This window comes from Erinaceus europaeus, chromosome 1, assembly GCF_950295315.1.
Source record: "Erinaceus europaeus chromosome 1, mEriEur2.1, whole genome shotgun sequence".
Classification (NCBI taxonomy): Eukaryota; Metazoa; Chordata; class Mammalia; order Eulipotyphla; family Erinaceidae; genus Erinaceus; species Erinaceus europaeus.
Genome location: NC_080162.1, coordinates 124,805,980 through 124,830,563, shown reverse-complemented (window position 1 = coordinate 124,830,563; position 24,584 = coordinate 124,805,980). Strand labels below are relative to the sequence as shown.

The 24,584-nt window shown below is 39.7% G+C and overlaps 1 protein-coding gene across 2 annotated transcripts in view; it reads right to left on the bottom strand.

The window, feature by feature from the left end:
- SAMD12 (sterile alpha motif domain containing 12) overlaps window positions 1–9,046 on the bottom strand; it is a 527,032-nt gene extending 517,986 nt beyond the window's left edge. For both annotated transcript variants that reach the window (XM_007516680.3, XM_060195714.1), the window contains exon 1: window positions 8,890–9,046. In XM_007516680.3, coding sequence (XP_007516742.2) covers window positions 8,890–8,902 — 13 coding nt within the window. In that variant the 5' untranslated portion in view covers window positions 8,903–9,046. The remainder of the gene's footprint in view (window positions 1–8,889) is intronic.
- Window positions 9,047–24,584: the final 15,538 nt, after the last annotated feature.

The following is a 24,584-nucleotide window of genomic DNA, read 5'->3' as shown; positions in this document are numbered from 1 at the left end:
TTCTGATTTCAAAAGGGCCATATGCAAGAACCAACTGGGCTGTTGGGAGTGCTGAAGGTTTGGCCAAGCAGCTAATGGAGCCCTTAGGAAAAGGAAATGTCTCAGACATGACTTAGTATCTATCTTCATTCACTTTTCTACCTATAAACAATGGAACATCTGCAGTCCCAGGGTGGCTGGGGGATCCACTAGGTAGCACAGATTCTACATATACCACTTTGTTTTATACCCTTTCCCCTCCTCCCCACCCATCAGGAATCTACTCAAAAGCTCATTCAAATGCCCTTGGTTAGCCAATCCTATCCAGATAAGACCACTAAATGCTCCACTTGTTCTCAGAACTCCCACACTGTTGCTGGTACTTGTATTTAGCAGTTCTATCATAAAGCCTAATCTGCTTCTCTTCAAAGTGAGACAGGGAGGCAGGGTGAGCTAAACTCTCCTCTTAAAAGGCAGAACTTGGGGGGGGGGGTGCAAAAAAAAAAAAAGGCAGAACTCTGAAGTTTAAAGTTTATCAACCAGAAACTGCAAAGCCTATCTGAACACCAGTGATAGGTTTTGCGTTCTTCATATCCTTCCTCCGATTAACTCAATGTTCACCTGACACACTCCCTTCTAGAGTTCAGGACTCTAGAGTTTCAGACCCCCAGCTGCCTGGTCGGTAACATGTCAGTGCAACGTTGACTGTGATTCGGCTTTACAGGACGTAAAGTTCTAGTTTTCCTTTACTAGTATCAGCCTTTGTTTCTGCTGGCAGAGGAGTATAATCAGATGGATAAAAAAGTAATGGTGACCTAGAGAGTGAGTTGAGGGTAAGGTAAAGCAGCAGTAAGATTAGAATGAAGTCCTGTCTGAATTAGCTGAAAGATTCTAAAATAGAGAAGAGGGTGGCATGAGCCATGGCCACAGCAGGATTAGAAAGAAGGTTCAAAGCCCCACTTCTCATAATAATTGGACAGGAATTTTCAAGGATGGGTTTCTATTCACCACTTTCATATCCTTGAACAACAGGAGAAGCTTCAGATAAGTCAGATCTCTAGGGCTAGAGAACAAAAGATGGAGGAGTTGGAGGAGAAGGAGGACATAAAGATGAAGCATCAAAAAAAAAAAAAAAAGACCACTGACAACAAATTAAATAAAAGAGAACTGAATAAAAGTTAACTGCACAAAACACCCTACTAAATAAATAAGTAAATTAGGGAAATTACCCACAATCCCACCATTTTTTACATCTCCTCTAAAGATAAACAGTTGGGAATTCTTTGGGGGTATAAGAAGGCTCCTGTGACTGGGGGAAGTAGGGGCTCTATACTGGAGATGTGAGGTTCCTGCTGTCTTAGGGTTCAAAAAGACAATCGATAGTTAATGTTATCATCACATTATTTGTTAATTGGGTTAACTTTGAAAAGTCCTTTTGTTATGGTTTGCTGTACAGTATCCAGTATCTTGTATATAGCTGTGCTATTGGATGCTTCTAATCTACTTGGTCTAGGCTTTTGAGAGAGTCCGCATATCAAATACACAGCCTATATATTAAAAAGATTCAGTTTGTGTTTTGAGAAACTTTGAGACATACAATTGATTTTCCCCCTCTCATATTAATTAACTACTGATTTATATGTCTACATTTTGCTAGGAGTGTACATAAACACCATTCCCACCACCAAAGGACTGTGACCCATCCCTCCCGCCCACTCCCACCCCCCACTGGCCCAGGAAGCTTCATGTCTACCCCTCACCACTGGGTTTTTACTTTGGTGCCCTACTTACAATTTGATCAGGTCCTGCTTTTAGTCCTTACTTCCCCCAGTCCTGGAACCCTTGGATAGGGCCCACTTTCTCATATGCATCTCCCAATCCAAACCAATTAATATTGCATCCGCCGATCACAACCTAACCAACGCAACGATTGCCACCTCAACATGCTTCACCTCAGACTGTGTCCAGAGACTTCACGTGTGGAATGACAACCCTTCAGCTTCATTACTCGGGTGAGACCTTTCCTTTTATAGTACACTCTAATTTCATCTCAGGTAGTTCACTTCCTAACAAAGTCCCATAACCTAGATATACACCAGTTTCTGTGAGAGAGAGCTTATGTTCACACGTACCCATAAACTACTGCAAAATATATACTTGAAAGCAGAAGTACACTAGAGTTTGCAGTGAGTACCTCCCTAACACTTCCTCTCCAAGCTTGGGATCCATGATTGCTCAACAAATTGTTTGGCTTCGTATGTTAACTCTCTTTTCAATCACCAGGTTCCAGATGCCACCAGGATGCTGCCCAGGCTTCCCTGGATTGATGACCCCACCAATGTGTCCTGGAGCTCAGCTTCCCCAGAGACACACCTTACTATGGAAAGAGAGAGGCAGACTGGGAATATGGACCGACCAGTCAACGCCCATGTTCAGCGGGGAAGCAATTACAGAAGCCAGACCTTCTACCTTCTGCAACCCTCAACGACCCTGGGTCCATGCTCCCAGAGGGCTAGAGAATGGGAAAGCTATCAGGGGAGGGGGTGGGTTATGGAGATTGGGTGGTGGGAATTGTGTGGAATTGTACCCCTCCTACCTTATGTTTTTGTTCATTAATCCTTTCTTAAATAAAAAATTTTTAAAAAGAAGGCTCCTGTGGCAAATAACAGTACCCTTAACCCTACTCATGAATTCATGCAGTCTTTCAGTCATTTCTTCTCTCAACTAGCTCCATGCAAGGTCTCCTACTAGTTAAGTGTAAGACAGTGTCTGCTTTTAGAAAACACTGCCAAGTACCAATATACACAATCTTCTCAATGTGAGAGTGAGGTTAAAAACTGGAGGTGGGAGGAGGTCAGGTGGTGCCACACCCAATTAAGCACACATAGTACTAAGCACAAGGACCACTACAAGGATCCAGGTTCCAGTCCCCCAGATCCCTATCTGAAGGGGGAATCACCTCACAAGCAGGTCTGCAGTTATCTATCTTTCCCTCTCCCTGTCTATCTCCCCCTCCTCTCTCAATTTCCCTCTGACCTATCCAATAACATGGAAAAATAACTTCCAGAAGCAATGGATTCATAGTGTCAGCACAAAGCCCCAGCAATAACCCTGGAAACAAATCAAAAAAAAAAAAAAAAAGGAAAGGAAAAGAAAAGAAAAGAAATTAAAATGGAGGTGGGCTAGCACCAAAAGTGTCATCTCTCCCCACCCCTTTTGCTTTGGGTGATTTTTAAATGGAAATCCATGAAAATGACCCTTCTGGTTTCCACTTTCCACTCTCTTCTAGGCAGAGAATACTACTAGTATTCAAGTCTGTGGAAGGGAACAGAGTAGAGGAGACTGGCACCTCCCTCCCTATAGGTTCCCTCAGCCTGTGCCAGGAATCCATATTCTCTCTACTCTCAGTGTCACTAAAGTAAGCATCCTTAAGAGGTGTAAGTCCATGACTAAGGGTGTAATATTAGCAAACTGGGCATCCAAAACAAAACCAGACAGCTCAACCTCCACTACAATGGAGGAAACTTCAGAGCTGTGGTATCTTCTTTCTTCCTCTGCCTCTATCTGGACATTTTTTTAAAAGTTCGCTTGGAGTGGCGAAGCCCTATAACAAAATGGATGCCTCTCAAGTGCCACTATGGCTTTGAGACTCAGCTCTGAATTCTGGCAGAGGTCAGTCCTTATTTACTAGATCACCAAAATCCGGAGTTGACCCTGACTGCTTCACCTTTGTTATACTTACAAATTCTTCAATAGTTTTACTTTTTTTTTAAGAATGAGAAAAACTCTCTAAGACCTGAGCATTAAATGACTTAGAAGAGAAGTTAAATAAGCTAGTCTGTTCACTTCACACATAAAATTCAAAGTCCCCAAACACAGATGTCATTTAAAAGCATGTGATTTTCCATCAGAAATATTTTGTTGCAGAGCAGGGGAGGATGAAGAAAGGAAATGATATAAATATTGAAAATAATTGGTCATATAATTGGGGGTTACTCTAACAGATCAGTAATAGAAACACTATGTGCAATGTTAATGTAGTCTCCTTTTTCTTAAACAGCTGTGAGGATGAAACAAGGAGAAGACATAAGGAGGACTAGGGAATTCCTTCTTTTGCTCAAAGGCATTTATACTTCACTCACAAAACAAGAGCACAGTCCCTCTAAGTGCCAGGCACCAATCTCATAAAACAGAGATGAATACACTACGCTTATTCATCCATTCTTGCCTGTCTCTGTGTAATTCTGCAGCCCACTTGTTTCTTTTCTTTTCTTTTTTTTATTGACTTAATAATGATTGGCAAGGCCATAGGATAAGAGGGGTACAATTCCACACAATTCCCACCACCAGAATTGCATATCCCATCCCCTCTATTGGAAACTTTCCTATTCTTTATCCTCTCGGAACATGCACCGAAGATCATAATGGACATGGCCATCTATACTCTCAATCTACTGAAAATGGATCACTGCATGAACTGCTTTATGCTATCTTCTAGGTCCCAGTTTTTCAGTTACCTGAATTATAACACACTGTTTTTGTTTTACTAATCCTGGAGCTTTACCACCCCACGAAGACTTTTTCAGACTTAAAGAAAGGGAGAGAGGCAGCAACACAACTCACCTGTATAGTGTGCTGCTTTGTTATGTGTGCAATCCAGGTTTGAGCCCAGACCCTACCATCTCAAAAGAAGTTTAGATTCTGTTGTCTCCTCCCACCTTCTACACCCCATAAAGAATTTTGTCCAGGAGTCAGGCGGTAGCGCAGTGGGTTAAACGCAGGCGGTGCAAAGCACGGACTGGCCTAAGGATCCCAGTTCCCGCCCCAGGCTCCCCACCTGCAGGGGAGTCGTTTCACAAGCAGTGAAGCAGGTCTGCAGGTGTGTATCTTTCTCTCCCCCTGTCTTCCCCTCCTCTCTCCATTTCTCTCCTGTCTAACAACGACGGCATCAATAACAACAATAACTACAACAATAAAACAACAAGGACAACAAAAAGGGAATAAATAAATAAATATTAAAAAAAAGAAAAAGAATTTCGGTCCACACTCCCAGAGGGATAAAGAACATGGGATAAAGCTTCCCATGGAGGGGATGGGATATGGAACTCTGGTGGTAGGAAATATATGGAATTGTAACCCTGTTATCTTACAATATTGTCAATTAATCACTAATAAAAATAACAAAAAGATTCAGTTGTCTCTTTTACTCTCATTCTCTCTCACTACCTGTCTGTCTCAATCCAGACAAAAATAAAAACCAAAAAAGAAAAGAAAGGAGGGGAAGAAGAACTACCACAGACAGCACCGAAACTTCTCCCAGTGCCATGTGGGGCCAGACTCAACCTAGGTTATACACAGGCAAAACAGACATGCTACCAGGTCAGCTCTCTCACCAATCTCATTTTTTGTTGTTGTTTTATTAAGAGTAAATGCCATTATAATCTGAATCCGAGCACCTCCGTTCTGTGGCTCTAAGGAGAATTCTTAAGCTTTCCAGCAGTTTAAAAATACAAAGGAGAGGTCATAATTTAGCTAGGGTATGAAAGTGAGTTATCAATGCAAAAAAATAAAAATAAAAAATAAAGGAAGGACACCTCTTTTTCATCTTAAACCCAAGATTACAGGTTCAGCCAAATGAAATAATTTCCTACTCTCAACACTTTTCACAAGTTTAAGCTCACTCAAGAAAGCAGGTTACACATTGTGAAAGAAATAAAAAACTTCTAGTGTGTTACTAATTGAACTGATTTGCATGAATATGTGAAAATTCAGAATACAGAATGAGTGTGAAATTGTATAGGTTATTTTTTTTAAAAGAAAAGGATGGGAGAGAGTACAAATAACATTAACTGAGTATCGGGCAGCATTTGTATAAGCCTTCTCAACTTAGTCTTCACATTTTCCTTGAAAGGAAAAAATACTATGTCCATTTCACCCCAAAATTCAGAAAATAAAGATCAGGTATTAAGTAAAAGTATTATTATTGTTCTTGGAGGACCTAGAGGAGGTTGAATCATTATGTGGAAAACTGAGAAACGTTACACATGTACAAACTACAGCATTTTACTGTTGATTGTAAACTATTAATCCCCCAATAAAGAAAAAGGTGTTATTTTATTGCTTATTCAAGTTCTCTGGACATAATTCCTTAATGTCAGAATCAAGTGTTTCTCAAACATTTGGAGACCCTGGTCACTAACTGGTCTTGGGTTGGAAACTGGATAGGATAACCAAACCCAAAACATACTTAACTTGTACGGTTCTGGTCCCTTAACTTTTCATTTCTAAAAGTCCCTTATTTTGTTGTTTTGAAAATGTCCCATGTATGCTTATGGAGTCAACTACAATATTTCTATATATTTATTTCCTATCCTGTCATGTAGGAGCAGTAGCTATTTTATCAGACTATGTGCAGTGTCAACCTACCAACAATTTTCTAAAGAAGTATTTACTAAGCATCTGTTATAAGCCAGACACTGTACATGACTAGAAATAGAAACTCAAAGAACAATGGACCCCAACTTTCAAAGAACTAGTAATCTTGTAGTCTAGTGAGAGGTATTTTCAGTATATTAAAATTTAGGGTAGATGTAAGCAAAGATACTGGGAAACTTAAGTGCAGGAGGTACCTCCTGTTGAAAGGGGAAAACCACTATGAAGGCAGAACTTTTAAGGGAGGGTCCGGTACAGACTCGCAGAGAAAGTAGTTTTCCCTGAGACTTGAAAGGCACAAATGAAAGGTGAGAATAATGCCTATGCAATGGCCAGAAAGAGGAATCAGGTATACAGTTATAACTATTTCCTTCTTCAAACTCAAGATCTTCTGTTTACTATATAGGTACTTAAAGAAGTCACTGGCAGCACATGTGGTGCAAAGCTCCAAGGACCAGCTGAAGGATCCGGATTTGAGGCCCCAGCTCCCCACCTGCAGGGGAGTCGCTTCACAGGCAGTGAAGCAGGTCTGCAGGTGTCTATCTTTCTCTCCCTCTCTGTCTTCACCTCTTCTCTCCATTACTCTCTGTCATATCCAACAACAACAATAATAACTACAACAATAAAACAACCAGGCAACAAAAGGAAATAAATATTTAAATTTTTTTAAAAAAAATAAGTCACTGGTAAGTCATCTTCCCTCATTCTATGTGAACTTCCTTCTATCGTCCTTTGTTTCTTGTAAAGTCTGGTTTAACAAGCATAAGGACCCAAGATATATGACTAATTCTATACTTTCTTTAGAGTAAGCAGGGAATTGTGTTGTAAAACACTGTAGACTGGCTACCAGTGAGAGTGTCCCTCACTTGGACCATGATTGAATAGTGAAGAGAACTAATGCCATCTAAAGAATGAGTAGGAATGGGGTCAGTAGATTAACTCTCCCTTGTCCTCAAATTTAGGATGAATTTTAGTTTTCATTTTTTAAGTCTGAATTACTAAACCCCTTACCATGAATTATAACAATTCAGAATTCCATATTCTCACCCTATTATAGTTGCACATGGAACAACACTTAGGAATGTCTTTGGCTATTTGTTCTTCCAATATCATATATATGCAGCATTAAAAGAAAACACACCCAAATATGTGTAATCTGGTAAATATAAGTGAAAAGAAGTAATCAGTTAAATTATCTGAATCTGAAATACCCAAAGGTGGTACCTTCCTGACTTAGCAGATATTGTATACAGAAGCTGAGTTATTCCTACTTCAGATTGTGAAATAATTATAAAGAGAACGTGGGTCTAAGTAATTCACTTCTTGCTTCTGGCTTACAAGACAAGCAAGCAAGTCTTATAGTTCCTTCTTGCTTCTAGCTACAATGGACAGGTTCATTTCCCCTTTGGCAAGAAGCCTGATGTATCTGTGAGGCTTGCCTTCATTCTGCCTCCCCTCCCCACCCCACCCTCAGTGGCCATCTGACCTGAACCACACTCAGAAACCATAATTGTACAGGTGAACAGTAGGCATCACTTTATTCCCAAAACTAAAGTTCATTTGTTCATTCAAACACAGGCTGAGGATGACCTTTTATTGACAGTGAATATATCTAGTTCCCATAACCCCCCACGAGAGAGAGAGAGAGAGAGAGAGGCCTCAGCAATGAAAGCTGTGTTGCAAGGTAAAATAATTTTAAATGAAAACTTTGGATTCCATCACAAACCACCTGTCCCTGCTTTCAACCAGGAAGCTCAGAGTAGGCAGGATAGCACAGCCAAAATAGCATAGCCAAAGGCCAAAAGTATATGGGGGGGGGGGGGGAGAAGAGGAACTAGTCTTCCAAGAAAAAAGGTTCACGTACATTGAAGACCTAGTTGTCTTTTCCCCCCCTGGCTTATTAAATTAATTTCCCTAAACTTTACTAACCCCTGAAGGGTTGTATAAACTGAGCCAGGTGATGGGACAACTCTACCCTGTGGGTCTGTGTATCTGCTGCAGCTATCACAGACAGGTGCACTAGAAAAGGGGCCCTCAACCCAAATACAGTTCACACAACCAAATGATGCACCTAGTCGGGGTCTTCTTTCACCTGTGAGGGGCGAAGGGAACCTCAATCCCCTGGTAACCCAGCCAATCCAGAGGGAGATGGCAGTGAATGGAGCGTCTACAGGCAGAGACCTCGAAGGCTACTTTCCAGTCTTTACCCCCCTTTCCAGCACATCCTTGTGCACTGGGCACACTCTTTGCCTCCAAACCTTAAGCGCAGCGCACCTACGTCTCTTTCCAAAGCAACCAACTAAAGCACCTTCTGGCCTTCCGCGGACCAGGTGTGTGCCAAGAGATGTGAAGAGAAAGGGCCAGCTGGCCACCACCACCCCTTTCTTCTCCTCCCCACGTTCCCCAAGCTTCATCAGGGATGTGTGTGTTGGGTTACACGGGTGAAGAGGGAGCTTAAAATGCCCAAGCGTCCCTTACCTTCCACAGCCATTCTCTCAGAGCTTCCCTAACGCATGCATAATTTTCCTGGCCGAGGTACTCCTCCTCCACCTCCTCCTCCTCCTTCCCCGTGCTCCCCCCTTACACGCGCTTTCGCCCAAGTAGTCTTCGCTCATCTGCTCCAGGACCAACCTGCCGCGTTCACGCAAAAGCAAGGCAGTGGCTTTCAGCTCAGTGCAAGGCACTCTGGGAAGTGTAGTTTGCTCTTTTTATGCCACCCAAAGAAAGCTCCAGAAGATTTTAGCAAGGAGCGTACCCTGCCCCCACTCAGTAGGCAATTTTGGCTTAACTTGCTCTACCAAGTTAGTCCCTCCGAGGGATATTCTTGAGTAGAAGAGGGGAAACCAAAGGAACTAGGGACTACATTTCCCAAGATACCACGCGCTGGGATTCTTTCGGCTCTGAAGGTTCACTAGTGATTGAGAACTGCCCTGGTTATTAGAAAGGGGTAAACACCTGGCCGGGGTTAAGCGAGAGAATGAACCTGTCACGGTGTACCATCTGACCTCTGGGCTTACCCCCTGGCCCCGTTAGCTAACCTTTTAGTGAGAAGAGCGAGTTCTCAGCCACCTGGGAGTTGGCTACCTGGGTCAGAGGATCACAGCACCAGGTGCAGTTGAAACTTGTTCCTGGGCGCCCTGGATTGTATAGGCTTTAAGAAAATCCTCCAGGTGCAGAAACTGTCTTCTGAGCCTTCTGACTGACTCAGGTGGCTGAATACATTCAAGCTCATTCCCTAGAACAGGCTCATTTCCCCCAGAGGGTCATTAGGAGTAAAATCTGGAAAACAAGATTCTACCTGAGGGTGTCAGTTGAGGGAAGGCTGTCTGACTTGCAAGGAAAGAATTTTACACTTGCCAGGCCCTGGGGCCCTTTGGCCATCTGTGAGATGGCCTAATAAAGAAGAGCAGAGCAGCTAGTGTTTCAATTTAGGAACCTTTGTCTTAACTCCAGGTATTCAGGGTACTATAAACAGAAGAGGAAAATCATGTGGAGGGCAATAAAATTCTAGAGTTGGTAAATATTGATAAAAAAAATGAGATTCTCATCTCCATTCTTCATGATGTGGAAATACTGATACAGTTATGACTAATAGAAATGCAAGCGACAAATCTGGTTCACTATTGAATTAAAATTTATAAAGGTTTTAAGTTCTCTGGTATAAACAGCTCCACTGCCATTCAGTATATATTTACAATTGGAGTACAAGGTGTGTTGTTTCTCATGGCCAGCATATACACTTTGTACTCCAATTGTGTAATTAACTGTTGCAGCATATGTTTGGAAATTACCTGTGTGTACTATTAACTACTCTTGGTGACATGTCAAGTGTGAGTGCACAGAGATACGTGCAAATCCAATCCACGTTTCTCCACTTGGGCACTGTCGAGGAAGAAAACATGTTCCATGAAACACATTTGGCATTACTAAGACTTTTTTTTTTCCAGCTTAATGTGCAGCTACTGATACCAAAATCGAAAAGGAACTGAATACCAAGTACTATCCTCCCTTTTTGAGTATACAAAATCACCAAAGCATTAAATCTTTCTTTAAATTGAATGAATGGAAAATAAAGCAAGGAGACAGGGAATAGTAGCAATTTTCAACCTTGGCTGTGTATTTGTTTATTTTATAAACAATATGTGAACCCATATTGATTTCACAGAATCAAAATGTCTGAGCATCTGAGTAGGATCATTTAAACTTTATAGACCCAAAGGAATTTCTAATATACAACAAAGGTGAAGTCGTCTGTTTTCAAACTTTTAAGAGTCATGGGGAGCTGAATAGTGCACATCTGGTTGACTGGACATGTTACAATGCACAGGGACCCAGGTTTACAGCCCCAGTCCTAACCTTTGAAGATTCATGGGTAGTGAAGCTGTGCTGCACTCCCTCTATCTCCCCCTCCCTTTCAATTTCAGTCTTTATCCAAAACAAATAAAATAAATTTTAGGAAATGTATTTAAAATTTTATCTAAAATTTCTTAATTCTTTTTTGTTAGTGATTTAATAATGATCAACACGATTGTGAGATAAGAGGGGTACAATTTCACACAATTCCCACCACCAGAATTCCATCTCCCATTCTCTCTCTATTCTTAAATATCTCTTAAGCATATTAAATTGTAAGTCATTAGAATCAATTTTAATGTTAGAAGATTCCTTTTAGCTCAGTTTTCTGATGTCTTTTCCAGTTAACATGTATTCCTGTTTGAGTTTGATTTTAAGTATAAGTGTAAATAATATGTGAGGGAAAGAACAATGTGAAGCATATGAAATAGCCATATTTAATTTTGACCTGTCAAAGAAAAATGCCATGTAGTTCAACCTAATTAAGAATAAATAACAGCAGTTAAGCCAAGGTTTATAAGTTCTGGCTGGATGTTAGAATTACATAGGAATTTTTGAAAAAAATGCTATTAAATCAGGCAAAATAAAAAGATAGCATATACCACTTCTTGGATTTTTGTAGCATTAGCAACTCATATATACTGGTAGTGTACAAATTCATACAACCTCATTTAAAAACAATTTGTCATATTAAATTTGACATATGTCTACCTGTGACACAACAAATTGTTCCACTTCTAGATGAATGCTGACACATAAATCTTCTCTAAAAGACGTGTACAGGGATATTTGTGGCTGCTTTATTTATAATACTTCTAAAATGGAAACAACCCAAATGTCTATCAACAGGAGAGTGAATAAATAAGCCAGTACCATCAAGCACAGTATATAGCAGGATTCAGTCAACTATGGTCTGTGAGACAAATATAGGTTCTGCCTCTCTTTGGTTGTTAGTATATTAACATTTTCAAGAAATTGGAAAACAAGAATATTTTGCAACACATGGCAATTACATAGAATGACTTACATAATAGTCTCAGTGTTTATTCTTGCTCTACAATACCTAAAATATTTTCTACCTCACCACTTACAGGAAATAAAATTCTGCCAAACCCAACTATAAAGTAATGAGAATTAACCACAACTGCATGTGACAACACGGATCAATAATAGACATTAGCTATTTGTTGCTGGTAACAGTTTGCCCCCAAACTTTAATAGCTTCAAATAACACCCACTTATTATTTCCTTATCTCTGGAAACCAAGTTTTGGGCAAAGCTAAACAAAGATCCCAGCTTCAAGGTCTTTAAAAGGTTTTTGGTAACTGGGCTAGAGTCATCTGAAGACAAGGTGGGAAAGCACTAGTCTCCAAGACACATAGTTGTTTACTAAATTAAGCAGGCCAGGTAAGAAGACATTGGAAATTTCTAACAAGACAGAACTCACTACCTTCTGTAACTTAACAGTGGAAACATCATCCCCCTGAATTTGTTGTATTCTATTGGGTTGTCGGAAAGTCATGGCATATGCTTCTATGGGAAAAAAAAGGGGGGGCTGTGACTTTTCTGACAATCGAGTAGTTATTAGATACAAATTATTCAGGAAGAGAGGGATTAGACCAAGCTATGAATACTCCAAAGTAGGGATACCTTAGAGGTTATCTAGTACAGCACAAAAACAGCAGATTGAACAAGAAAGCCAGACAAAAAGAAATATAAATTGTATGATTCCATCTATGTATAGCTCAAAAATCAAACAAAAAATTACCTATTAGACTGGTATTAGACATCAGTGTACTGGTTCCTGTATTGTGTGTGTGTGTGTGTGTGTGTGTGTGTGTGTGTGTGTGTGTGTGTGTGTGTGTTTAGGTCTTTCTACTTGCTTGCTGCACTTAGAGTCACTACAAACTACTGTGCACTTTTTCCTTTATGGTATATATATATTAAGGTATATATTCCCCTAACTTATGGATACCTGTGCACATCTGCTCTATCTCATGGGCACTGGTCTATATCTAGGTTCTGTGGCTTTGTTAGGAAGGAGCACACATGTTATAATGCATAAAGACCTGAGTTCAAGCCCGTTTCCCACCTGCAGCGGGAAAGCTTTTCAAGTGGTGAAGCAGGGCTGCAGGTGTCTCTCTGTCTCTCTCCCTATCTCCGCACTTTTGATTTCTAGTTATCTCTATTCAATAAATAAATATACTTTTAAAAAGAAGAAAAACTGAATATGTCAACTACCATACTGTAAACTTTTAACTGTTTAACAAAATGATGAATAAAATTATTTTTTTAAAGTGAAGAATTGCATAGGGCTTAAAAAAAACCAGGACACTTGAGTGAGTCTTAAAATAGATACTTCACCAGACACTTCAGGTAAGTGTCTAGTCAAGCTAACATCTTGATTGAGGTCTTAATAAAATCTGAGTAAATAATCCAAGTAATTCCACCCAGAACTCTGAGCAACAGTACCATGGGCTTATAAGCAAATATGCATTCAGGTTCCTAAATTTATGTTGTCATTTAATTCATCTGTTATGCAGCAATTCAAGTAATAGAGTTTATATTTTATACAAAGCAAATGTAGACTAGACCATTATCATAGCTCCATATTTTTGGAAGAAGATAGATTCAAATAGTTATAATGCCACTACTAACATCTCCAGCACTTTTTAAATTTATCTTTTTAAAGCTCCAGGAGATTCTAAACTGTAGCTTCTATTGGGAAATCTTTTTAATGAAGTAGTGATTTAAATTCCTGGATAAGTAGTAAAGAGGAAACATTTTCAAATCTCCCTCTTAGATGCTGTACTAAGCTGCTAGAATGTGAGTACCCTCACTATTCGCTTTGTCCCTCTGCTGGAAAAGTCTGGTCAGGGATTCATTTAAACAGACCCCTAATCTCATCTGTTATATTCTTGCCTTTAGGTTCCTGATTATTAGACAGTTTGTTCTTATTTACATCTAAATGTTTTTTCAGACACCAAGTTGCAGATGATACCATGGGGCCAACCTGACTTCCCCAAGAAGACAACCTCACCAAGGTACTCCACCTCTGCAGATTCCTGCCACACTAGGAAAATATAGAAACAGGCTGGGAGTATGGATCGATCTGCCAATACCCATGTTCAGTGGAGAAGCAATTATAGAAGCCAGACATTCCACCTTCTTTACCCCATAATGATCCTAGGTCCATGTTCCTAGTGATACAAAGAATAAGAAAGCTTTCAAGGGAGGGGATAGGATATAGAACTCTGGTGGTGGGAATTGTGTGGACTTGTACCCCTCTTATCCTATGATCTTGTTGGTATTTTTTATTTTATAAATATATTTTTAAAAAATCTTAGACAGGGCAGGGGTAGATAGCATAATGGTTATGTAAAGAGACTCTCGTTCCTGAGGCTCCAAAGTCCCAGGGTTCAATCCCCTGTACCACCATAAGCCAGAGCTGAGCAGTGTTCTGGTAAAAAAAAAAAAAAAATCTTAGACAGTAACTTAAAGAAAATAAATAATACCAGTAGTCCCATTGGTTTCATTAGGACAGTAGTAGATTCTAGTTTTGCTCAACTTGGATATTCCTGCCACTAGTACTGTGTCTGGTACATAGTAAATACTTAATATACATATTATGTATTTATAAATAATGACTGGGGGGTCTGGGTGGTAGCACAGCAGGTTAAGCACACATGGTGTAAAGCACAAGGACCTGCATAAGGATCCCAGTTTGAGCCACCACTTCCCATCTGCTGGGGGTCACTTCACAGGTGGTGAAGAAGGTCTCCAGGTGTCTATCTTTCTCTCCCCTTATCTGTCTTCCCCTCCTCTCTCTACTTCTCTCTGTCCTATCCAGTAGCAACAATAGCAATAACAACAACAACAAGGGCAACAAAATGGGAAAAATGGCCTCCAGGAGCAGTGGATTCATAGTGCAGGCACCGAGCCCCAGAGATAACCCCAGAGGCAATAAATAAATAAATAAATAAATATTGAGTCATTATGAATAAACACATGAATAAACTACTTAATCATGATTGTCATTATTTTTCCCAGTGCAATTACAAGTTAATATTTGATTTTTGTTGTTGTTGTTGTTGTTTGAATGCTGTGTACCCTTAGAAGCAAGCAATTTAATCAATTCAAAAATGACTTAAAATACAAGGTCATCCAATATCTGTCTTCCAGTGACACAGTAAAGCTCAATGGTTTGTACAACTTACACCTTGCAGAGCAATGTCTAGAGCCCAGGTCCAGACCCAGACTTCAAGAGAGCAGGTGGGTAGAAGGATTTTGTTGCTCTAGCCTCAGCTTGATTTGGTGTCTTGGGGTCAAAGAGCCCTGGGAGGCTTTGCTTCTGACTGCAGGTTTGCCTGTAGAATGGGGTAATGCTACCCCAGTCAGAAGAGCAACAGCTACTTGAAGAGGCTGTGGAGGAACAAAAAAGTAAAATACAATAAATTTCCATTATCTGTGAGTGTGAGAATGACAGAAAGAATCAAAGGCTCATACACAAGTCAATGGCTTGAGCCATATTGGGGAGAAATCACGGGAATCCTAAAGAACAGTTAAGGAGCTTAACTATTTGATGTGTCTGGGGGAAGCTATAATCAAAGACCTTTTTTTGGTTTCATCACCCTATGTCCATCCAGTTCAGGATAAGAATGACTCTATAACTCCCATAGATATGTACAGAGATGTCTATGGTCAAACCACTCTGAACACTCCCAATCTTGTCTGATCATGTGCATAGGAAAGAAAATGTGTCACAGTTGAGTATAGCATGTATGGGACATAATTTACTACTGAAGTATATTCTTTTAAAAAATATTTATTTATTATTGAACAGAGATAGAGAGAAGTTGAGAGGGGGAAAGGGAGATAGAAAGGGAGAGAGACAGATAGAAACCTTCAGCCCTGTTTCACCACTTATGAAGCTTTCCTCCTGCAGGTGGGGACCAGGGACTTGAACCTGGATCCTTACACACTATAATGTGAGCACTTAACCAGGTGTGCAACCACCTCACCCCTCTGAAGTATCTTCTAATGTACAAGGATACTGAGTAAAGCAGAGCTAGGGCCCAGATAGTGTTAGATTCTCAAGTCAAAGTGTCAATTAAAAATCAGGAATGGATAATTTGGACCTTAAATGTCTCACATTGCTTATGAAATACTGAATGCATATATTTTTATTATATTTATTTTATTTATTGGATAGAGACAGCCAGAAATCTAGAGGGGTGATAGAGAAAGAGACAGAGAGAGACACTGGTAACACTGCTTCACCACTCACAAAGCTTTCCTCCTGCAGGTGAGGATTGGGGGCTTGAACCCAGGTCCTTGTGCATATGTGCTCAATCCGGTTCACCACCACCTCTACACCACCACCTGGGCCCAAATGATAAATTTATATATACAATTCTATAGAAAAATTCTCAGGAGCACCAAACTTGGAAAACATAAGGAAAAATGACAAGGAATAGCTTGTGTATATGTCTGCATCCCAAACATTTTTCCATGAAAATAACAGTTTCTGAGCCCTGAATAGGGAAATGGGTAGGCTGTTCTGGACTTTAATATCATAATGTACTGTTTGGTTTTGTGAGAACTAAACGAGAAAATTAAAGCTCCATCTTAGAGTAATGGTATGTCTCTAAAGACAAAGGAGTTTGTTCAAAATATTTAACCTACTTATGTAAGTCAAACACCAATGGAGTAGTTATAATTTTCAAAAAATCTCTCTGCATGCTTTAAAAATACCTATACATCCTGGCTTTGTAGGCATGTGCTTAGCTATTACACTTCCTAGTTTTTCACAAGCTGTTTTGGAGAGTGACAGGCCAAAATAAAAATATGGAGCTGGATATACTGGTATCATGTGTGGTGCAATTGGTCCTCACTTTATGCCCACTCCTGCCCCACTACCTTGTACTTCTCTTTTCGAAGGGTGTATAAGTAACACTGGTGAAATCTCTACAGTCTTTTCATTTTTGGAATAGCTATGCTTTCTCATTTTCTCGGAAGCAAAGATAATGCATTTTGTGTTGTTGCAAAAGCCAAGAATGGGGCTGAGCCTTCATGGTTAGAGATGAGAAAAGTTCATCAGTTTTCAGAAAGGTAGTGTCAGGGGAATTCACGCAATGGAAGCCAATAAAAGGCACTGCAGGTGCTGATGACAGATTACTGTCCTCATAAACCTGAAGGCATGATCTAGGGCTCAATCCTAATGTCTGCCAAACTCAAAGAAGTTAAAGAAAAATGGGACACAGGAGATGATTTAGCTTGCACCTGGGAGAGGGAGTGTGGTGTACTGGAGATGTGCCTGGTGATCTAAGACAAAAATTAGCATAAAAGAAACTCTCAGGTTTTGCCTTCTGCTTGCCTTTCCTAGCTCATGGTAACTGTTAAAGAACATTTTGACATTTAAAAGTTATTTCTGTGCAGTTTGGTTTTAAGGATTGTAAACACTGAAAATATGAATCTTATGAAAGTATGTGTTGATGGAGGGATTATCAGCTACTCTTTATCCTATAGACTTTTTTTCACTTTTTTTCCAGCTAGAAGCAGAGACAGAGAGAAGGAGAGATAACAGCACCAGAACTACTTCCACTTGCTCTTAGCAGTAGGTTTAAATTGGGTTGTACGTAAGACAAAGCAGGCACCTTCCCCACTGAGCTATCTAACCAGCCTTTGTCCTGTGGATTCTTAAAAATTTATTTATGAGAGAAAGAGGTCAAAGCACTGCTCCATCATTTATATAGTTCACTTGTTTTATCTTTTTTGTATTCTCATGTGGTGTCAAGTATAGAGCCCAGGGCCTCACTCATGCAAGGCATGAATTCTACTACCAAACCACCTCCTCCAGACCCTGTCCAGCAGTTTTAAATGCTAATGTGGTAGAATCTGAATGTCTTAAATGATTCCTGGGTATATCTGTGTAAGTGTTCTCTGACTTCATACTACGACCTTTCTATAGGTTGCTTTGTTCTATTCCTCTGGGTTAACCTCAGAGGGGGGTGGGGAGAGAAACAAAAAAAAGAAAGCCTCTCCCAGATTCTTATTTTATATGGTACTGCCTTACATGTGCTGTTGGTTCTGTTTTTGGAGATACACAGAATGAAGTAGGAATACGTTGTATCTTGTAAAAACATGAATCTAAAATTTGCATCTTACTGTATATTAACTGGATGGACAAAAACAAAGTAATTAACATCTCTGACCTTGGTTTTTTTCATCTATAAAATGGATAGCAATATATTCTTCTCAGTGACTCTTTGAGACTTTTTTTTTGTCTAGCAACTTAAGCCAAGATTTGGTGGCTTAGCAGACAAATGATTTATCACCTCACACAATTTCTCACACCTAGAATGCCCTACAAATTCACAGCCAAAATTTCACACTGTGAAGGACAAAAATTCCTCCCTCTTCCTCTCCCTTTCTCTAATATTTAATAAAACACTCCATAACTCTGCACACTTTTCTGCACTTTAGATTTCCCCTTGAAGCTTTTATGGCTTAAGGTCTAAGGTCATCAAATTAGTAAAGAAATTAAAAGTATGAATGTCACAAGACTAGATTTATATTATAGGTCATTTCCTGGGTCTATACATATGAATCCAAGGTAGGAAGTATGCTTGCAGGTGTGAGGCCCTGGGTCTCATTTTGTCACAGAACACACACACACACACACACACTATATGTATATGTGTATGTGTATGTGTATGTGTATGTGTATGTATACACACACACACACCAATATCCAGCAATAAGAAAGACAAAACCATGTTTTGTTTTGTATGTTAACTCTTTTGTCAACCACCAGGTTCCAGATGCTAGCATGATGCTGACCAGACTTCACTGGACAGACAACCCCACCAATATGTCCTGGAGCTCCGCTTCCCCAGAGCCCTTCCCCACTAGGGAAAGAGAGAGACAGGCTGGGAGTATGGATCGACCTGTCAACATTCATGTTCAGTGTGGAAGCAATTACAGAAGCCAGACCTTCCACCTTCTGTATCCCACAATGACCTTGGGTCCATACTCCCAGAGGGTTAAAGAATAGGAAAGCTATCAGGGGAGGGGATACAGAGTTCTGGTGGTGGGAATTTTGCGAAGCTGTACCCCTCTTATCCTATGGTTTTGTCAGTGTTTCCTTTTTATAAATAAAAATTTTTAAAAAGACAAAACCAAATAGAACATCCTAGCTAGAACAAATCTTTGGCCTCTCCATTCCTTCCTCCTTCCCCACTCTTCTTCCTTCAGACTCATTTTTTTTCCTGTTATAAAGTTGAAGAAGAACTTCTTGCTTCTTCATCCATATAGACATTAGTTATGAAGTCTGTTCAACTTATTCACAACCACTTTCCTTTACTCATCTCCTAGTCATTGCCATTCTACACCTGTGAGGACTAGAACGAAAGCATTATAGCAGTATCTTAACAAGACTCACATCTCAAAATTATCTTGGAGGCCTCATTTTCAAGTCCTTCACTCTGTTGCTGATATACCTGCTCTGATAAAGAAAAAAATAGAATTCTATGAAAATTGCATGCCTATTCTTACAACAAATTACATTGGTTAGAATATCATTGATATATACATATTTTTCTTTTAGGCATTTATATATTCTTATGTGGGTCAAATTTAGACATAGAAACAGTTGTTCAGAGTCGGGCGGTAGCGCAGCAGGTTAAGCACAGGTGGCAGAAAATGCAAGGACCGGTGTAAGGATCCCGGTTCCAGCCCCTGGCTCCCCACCTGCAGGGGAGTCGCTTCAAAGTGGTGAAGCAGGTCTGCAGGTGTCTATCTTTCTCTCCCCCTCTGTCTTCCCCTCCTCCCTCATTTCTCTCTGTCCTATCCAACAACAACGACAATAATAACTACAACTATAAAACAACAAGGGCAACTAATGGGAATACATAAATATTAAAAAAAAAAAACAGTTGCCATTTTTGGCTCCTATTTGTGTGGTGGTTGGGTTTCATAAAGAATGTTGTAAGGCATGCTTTTTTTTATATCCTTGACGCAGTTCTATAGGTTGGAATGATTATACTTCCAACCTGCTGCAGCAGAAATGAAGGCTCAGAGAAGTGAAATAACTTCTCTTCCCAAGAGGGAAAGTTGAGTCTGGACTGTTCATTCCACCCACTGAAGCATTTCCTGAGGTTGCAGGTAGTTTTCTATGGCCCCACATAGAGATGTGATTAGTTAGTATACCTACTGTATGCTTTCTTTGGCCTCACTTCGTGCTGGTTGCAGAACTGGCTCTATGCTTAGAAGCAGAAAAACTGAGCTGGGGTAAAGCTTATTTCCCTTGAAAGAACTGGTGGCAGGAGCATTCAGCTGATCTGTAGAATTTGTCCTAGGAACCTCTTTTTTATTTTTATTTTATTTATATATATTATTTATTTATTCCCTTTTATTGCCCTTGTTGTTTTATTGTTATAGCTATTATTGTTGTTGGTGTTGATGTTGTCATTGTTGGATAGGACAGAGAGAAATGGAGAGGGGAGACAAAGAGGGAGAGAGAAAGATAGACACCTGCAGACCTGCTTCACTGCTTGTGAAGTGACTCCCTTACAGGTGGGGAGCCAGGGGATTCTTATGCTGGTCCTTGCGATTTGTGCCACTGTGTGCTTAACCTGCTGCGCTACCGCCCAACTCCCTTTATTTATTTATTTATTTATTTTTTATGCTGAATCAAGCTCAAGCAGACATCTCTGTTATACTTCAGCAGAACTTTATTTTTATAGTCTCATAAGGCTTAGCTCATTAAAACAAAAATCACCAAGGTTTTGATTATTAATACAAAAATCACCAAGGCTTTGGTCACTAACACATAAATCACCAAGGATTTGATTATTATTATTATTACTTTTTAATTTCTTTATTGGGGCATTAATATTTTACATTCGACAGTACCTCTTAACAGACAGGTTTGTCTCTGGAGCTGGTTGAGCCAGATAGTTGTTTTCTGTAGATGTAGGTCTTCTGATTTAGAGGGTATGAAAAATTTCCCACCAAGTTTATCTTGGTTTCACTGTAGTCAAATTCTTTCCCTGAGAGTCTCTTGCCCAAATCAGTAATTTTGTAACCTCAGAGTCAGATGACTGTGCAGAACAGGAGCTATGAGGGAGCAGAGGAGAGGAGAGGAGCCAAGGGGAAAGGGAAAAGATCCCTTCTGAAACTGTTCCTTCAGTCTATAGTCCCTTACTACATAATTCCCCACTTTGGGGCAGACACTCACAGCATCACATTTTCAAATACAATGACTCAGGTGCTTATTTCCTTTTTTTAATTTTTAAAATTTATTTATGAAGTGGAAATATTGACAAGACCATAGGATAAGAGGTGGTACAATTTCACACAACTCCCACCACCAGAGTTCCATATCCTATCGCCTCCCTTGAAAGCTGTCCTATTCTTTATCCCTCTGGGATCATGGACCCAGGATCATTATGGGGTGCAGAAAGTGGGAGGTCTGGCTTTTGTGATTGCTTCTCTGCTGGACATTGGTGTTGGCAAATCAATCCATACTCCTAGCCTGTCTCTCTCTTCCCTTGGTGGGGCAGGGTCTGGGGAGGCGGGGCTCCAGGACACATTGATGGGTTGTCTGCCCAGGGAAGTCAGATTGGCATCATTGTAGCATCTGGAACTTGGTGTTTGAAAAAGCATTAAGATATAAAGCAGAACAAAGTGTTAAATAATCAAGAACCTAATGGCAAGAATATAGCAGATGAGGTTTGGGGGTCTCCATTTTTGAAAAAGCTTGTGGGTTTATTTTAGGTATATTCCAAGAGACTCATGACTTTACTAATTTTTGCCTGAGCCCAACAGTTAACATGCAGGTAGACCAAAGTTATTGTCTGGGGAGATGGTGTCAGAGTTGAGGATGGAACTAGAAAGTTGTATCAGGGAAAAGAGTGGCTCCAAAATATGGGAAAAGTATATAAATATTGTTAACTGTTTACTCCATTGATTTTATGCAGGCGCTTATTTCTTAATCTGGCAATATAGAAATTAATGTTGTCATTAAATATGAGTTTGAATAAACTTGAAAGGACTTCTATAAACACAAAGACATGTACAAATGCTGGCTTTTCAGATTTCCTTCTTCATCTCTTTACTAACATTTTATCATCTTTTAAAAATTATTTTACTTTTGTTTTTTATTATCTTTATTTATTGAACAGAGACAGCCAGAAATTGAGAGGAAGGAGGAAATAAAAGGGAGAGAGACACCTTCAGCCCTAGTTCACCACTAGTGAAGCTTCTCCCCTTTAGAGGAGGACTGGGGGGCTTGAACCTGGGTCCTTGCTCATTGAGATGTGTGCTCAATCAGGTACACCACCACATTGTGTTCTTTTTACCCACATGTATTTGATATGTGTATCATGCTGATTTGATCCACTTATACAATGCAAAATTATTACCACCATAGTTTAGCTAATACTACTACACATTATATAATTACCACTTATTTTTTTGCTAGGACTTGGAAGCTCTACGTTTTGTCAAATTTGAAATACATAATGCAATGTTATTAATCATAGTCACTATAATATACTTTCTGATCCACAGAATTTGTCTTATATTTGGAAGTTTTTACTCTATGGAAAACTTTTCCATTTTTTTTACTACTCATCCATTGACAACTACCATACTACTTTGTTTCTATAAGTTAGTTTTTTTTAATACCACATATAAGTAAAATTATATAATAACTTCATAGTCTGACATATTCCAGTTAATATAATGGCCCCAAGGTCCATCCATGTTGTTAAAATAGAAGGGTTTCCTTCTTTCACATAGATGAATAATAATCTATCTGTCTCTCTGTCTCTGTGTGTATGTGGGGGGGGAGAGAAAGAGAGAAACATCTTTTTATTGAAACTTTAAAAAATTTTTTTTTTATTAAGAAAGGATTAATTAACAAAACCATAGGGTAGGAGGGGTACAACTCCACACAATTCCCACCACCCAATCTCCATATCCCACCCCCTCCCCTGATAGCTTTCCCATTCTCTATCCCTCTGGGAGCATGGACCCAGGGTCATTGAGGGTTGCAGAAGGTAGAAGGTCTGGCTTCTGTAATTGCTTCCCCGCTGAACATGGGCATTGACTGGTTGGTCCATACTCCCAGTCTGCCTCTCTCTTTCCCTAGTAGGGTGGGTCTCTGGGGAAGCAGAGCTCCAGGACACATTGGTGGGGTCTTCAATCCAGGGAAGCCTGGCTAGCATCCTGATGGCATCTGGAACTTGGTGATTGAAAAGAGAGTTACCATACAAAGCCAAACAAATTGTTGAGCAATCATGGACCCAAAGCTTGGAATAGTGGAGAGGAAGTGTTAGGGGGGTACTCACTGCAAACTCTAGTGTACTTCTGCTTTCAGGTATATATTTTGCAGTAGTTTATGGATACGTGTGAACATAAACTCTCTCTCACAGAAACTGGTGTATATCTAGGTTTTTGGGACTTTGTTAGAAAGTGAACCACCTGAGATGAAATTAGAGTGTACTATAAAATAGTACACTCTAATTTTATTGAAACTTTAAAAAACATATTTATTTATTTATTCCCTTTTGTTGCCCTTATTGTTTTACTGTTGTAGTTATTATTGTTGTTATTGATGTCCTCGTTGGTAGATAGGACAGAGAGAAATGGAGAGAGAAGGGGAAGACAGAGAGAGGGACAGAAAGACAGACACCTGCAGACCTGATTCACCTTCACTGCTTGTGAAGCAACTCCCCTGCAGGTGATGAGCCAGGGGCTGGAACCGGGATCCTTAAACCTGTCCTTGTGCTTTGCGCCACCTGCGCTTAACCTGCTGTACTACTACTGCCAGACTCCAGAGAGAAACATCTTTTTTATGTGCTTACAGGCATTTAGGATCCTTCCATATTTTGGTCATTGTGAGCAATAATGTAGTGGACAAGTAATCTTCATTGTAATTGGTAGATAGATCACAATTTTGTATTCTCTCAGCTTCCTTGCCATGTTGTCATCTAAAACTCACCTCTATTGTGGACTGTCTTACCTATGTCTGAAGTCTCATGATATTAAGTATTTATTATTAATCAAACTCTGGGCTAAGTCAGTGGTATGTTGAAATTCAGTTAAGTTATAGTCTAGGGACTTTGCTACTTTTATAGCAATAATTTGGATATTGCCATATATTTTTTACTGCATTTATCTCTGTCTTTGAACTGTATACTGTCTGAAGTGTTTTAAATGCCAATTGCTCACCATTATGTACATCCTATGTGAAGTAGGAGAGATACTTCTTAACATTGTTACACTTTTCATGTGAGTGTATCAAAATGCACTGTCTTTTGGTTTGTATTATTTTCATACTGCTCATGTTCTTGAGTATCCCTCCACCTCTCTAGAAGCTTCTCCTGGGACATATCTTAGACTAAACAGTTTTCCAAAGGCCACACCGAGCTGTTTAAGTGTAGCCATATATCAACAATACCTCCAACTAAGAAGTTGTCTCTGTGACTGTAGACAGTTTAAGACAGGTTGCATATGACATGATTATCCATGTGGCCTAGTAACATACTCTCCATTCGGCTCTTTAGGCATACCCAGACATAATAATCCTGAGTATATATTATTTATTTTTAAAATACAATGCAAAGCTTCTCTGAATCTTATTACATAAACCACGACTGCAAAACACACTATACAGTGGGAAATCCTTAGGAATCCTCCAGAAAAAAGTACAGTTAAAATAATAAATGTGTTCATCAAGGTCATAGAATATAAGGCCAATGTAAAAAAAATCAATTGTAATTTTATATACGGGCAATAAAAGCAATTTGAAA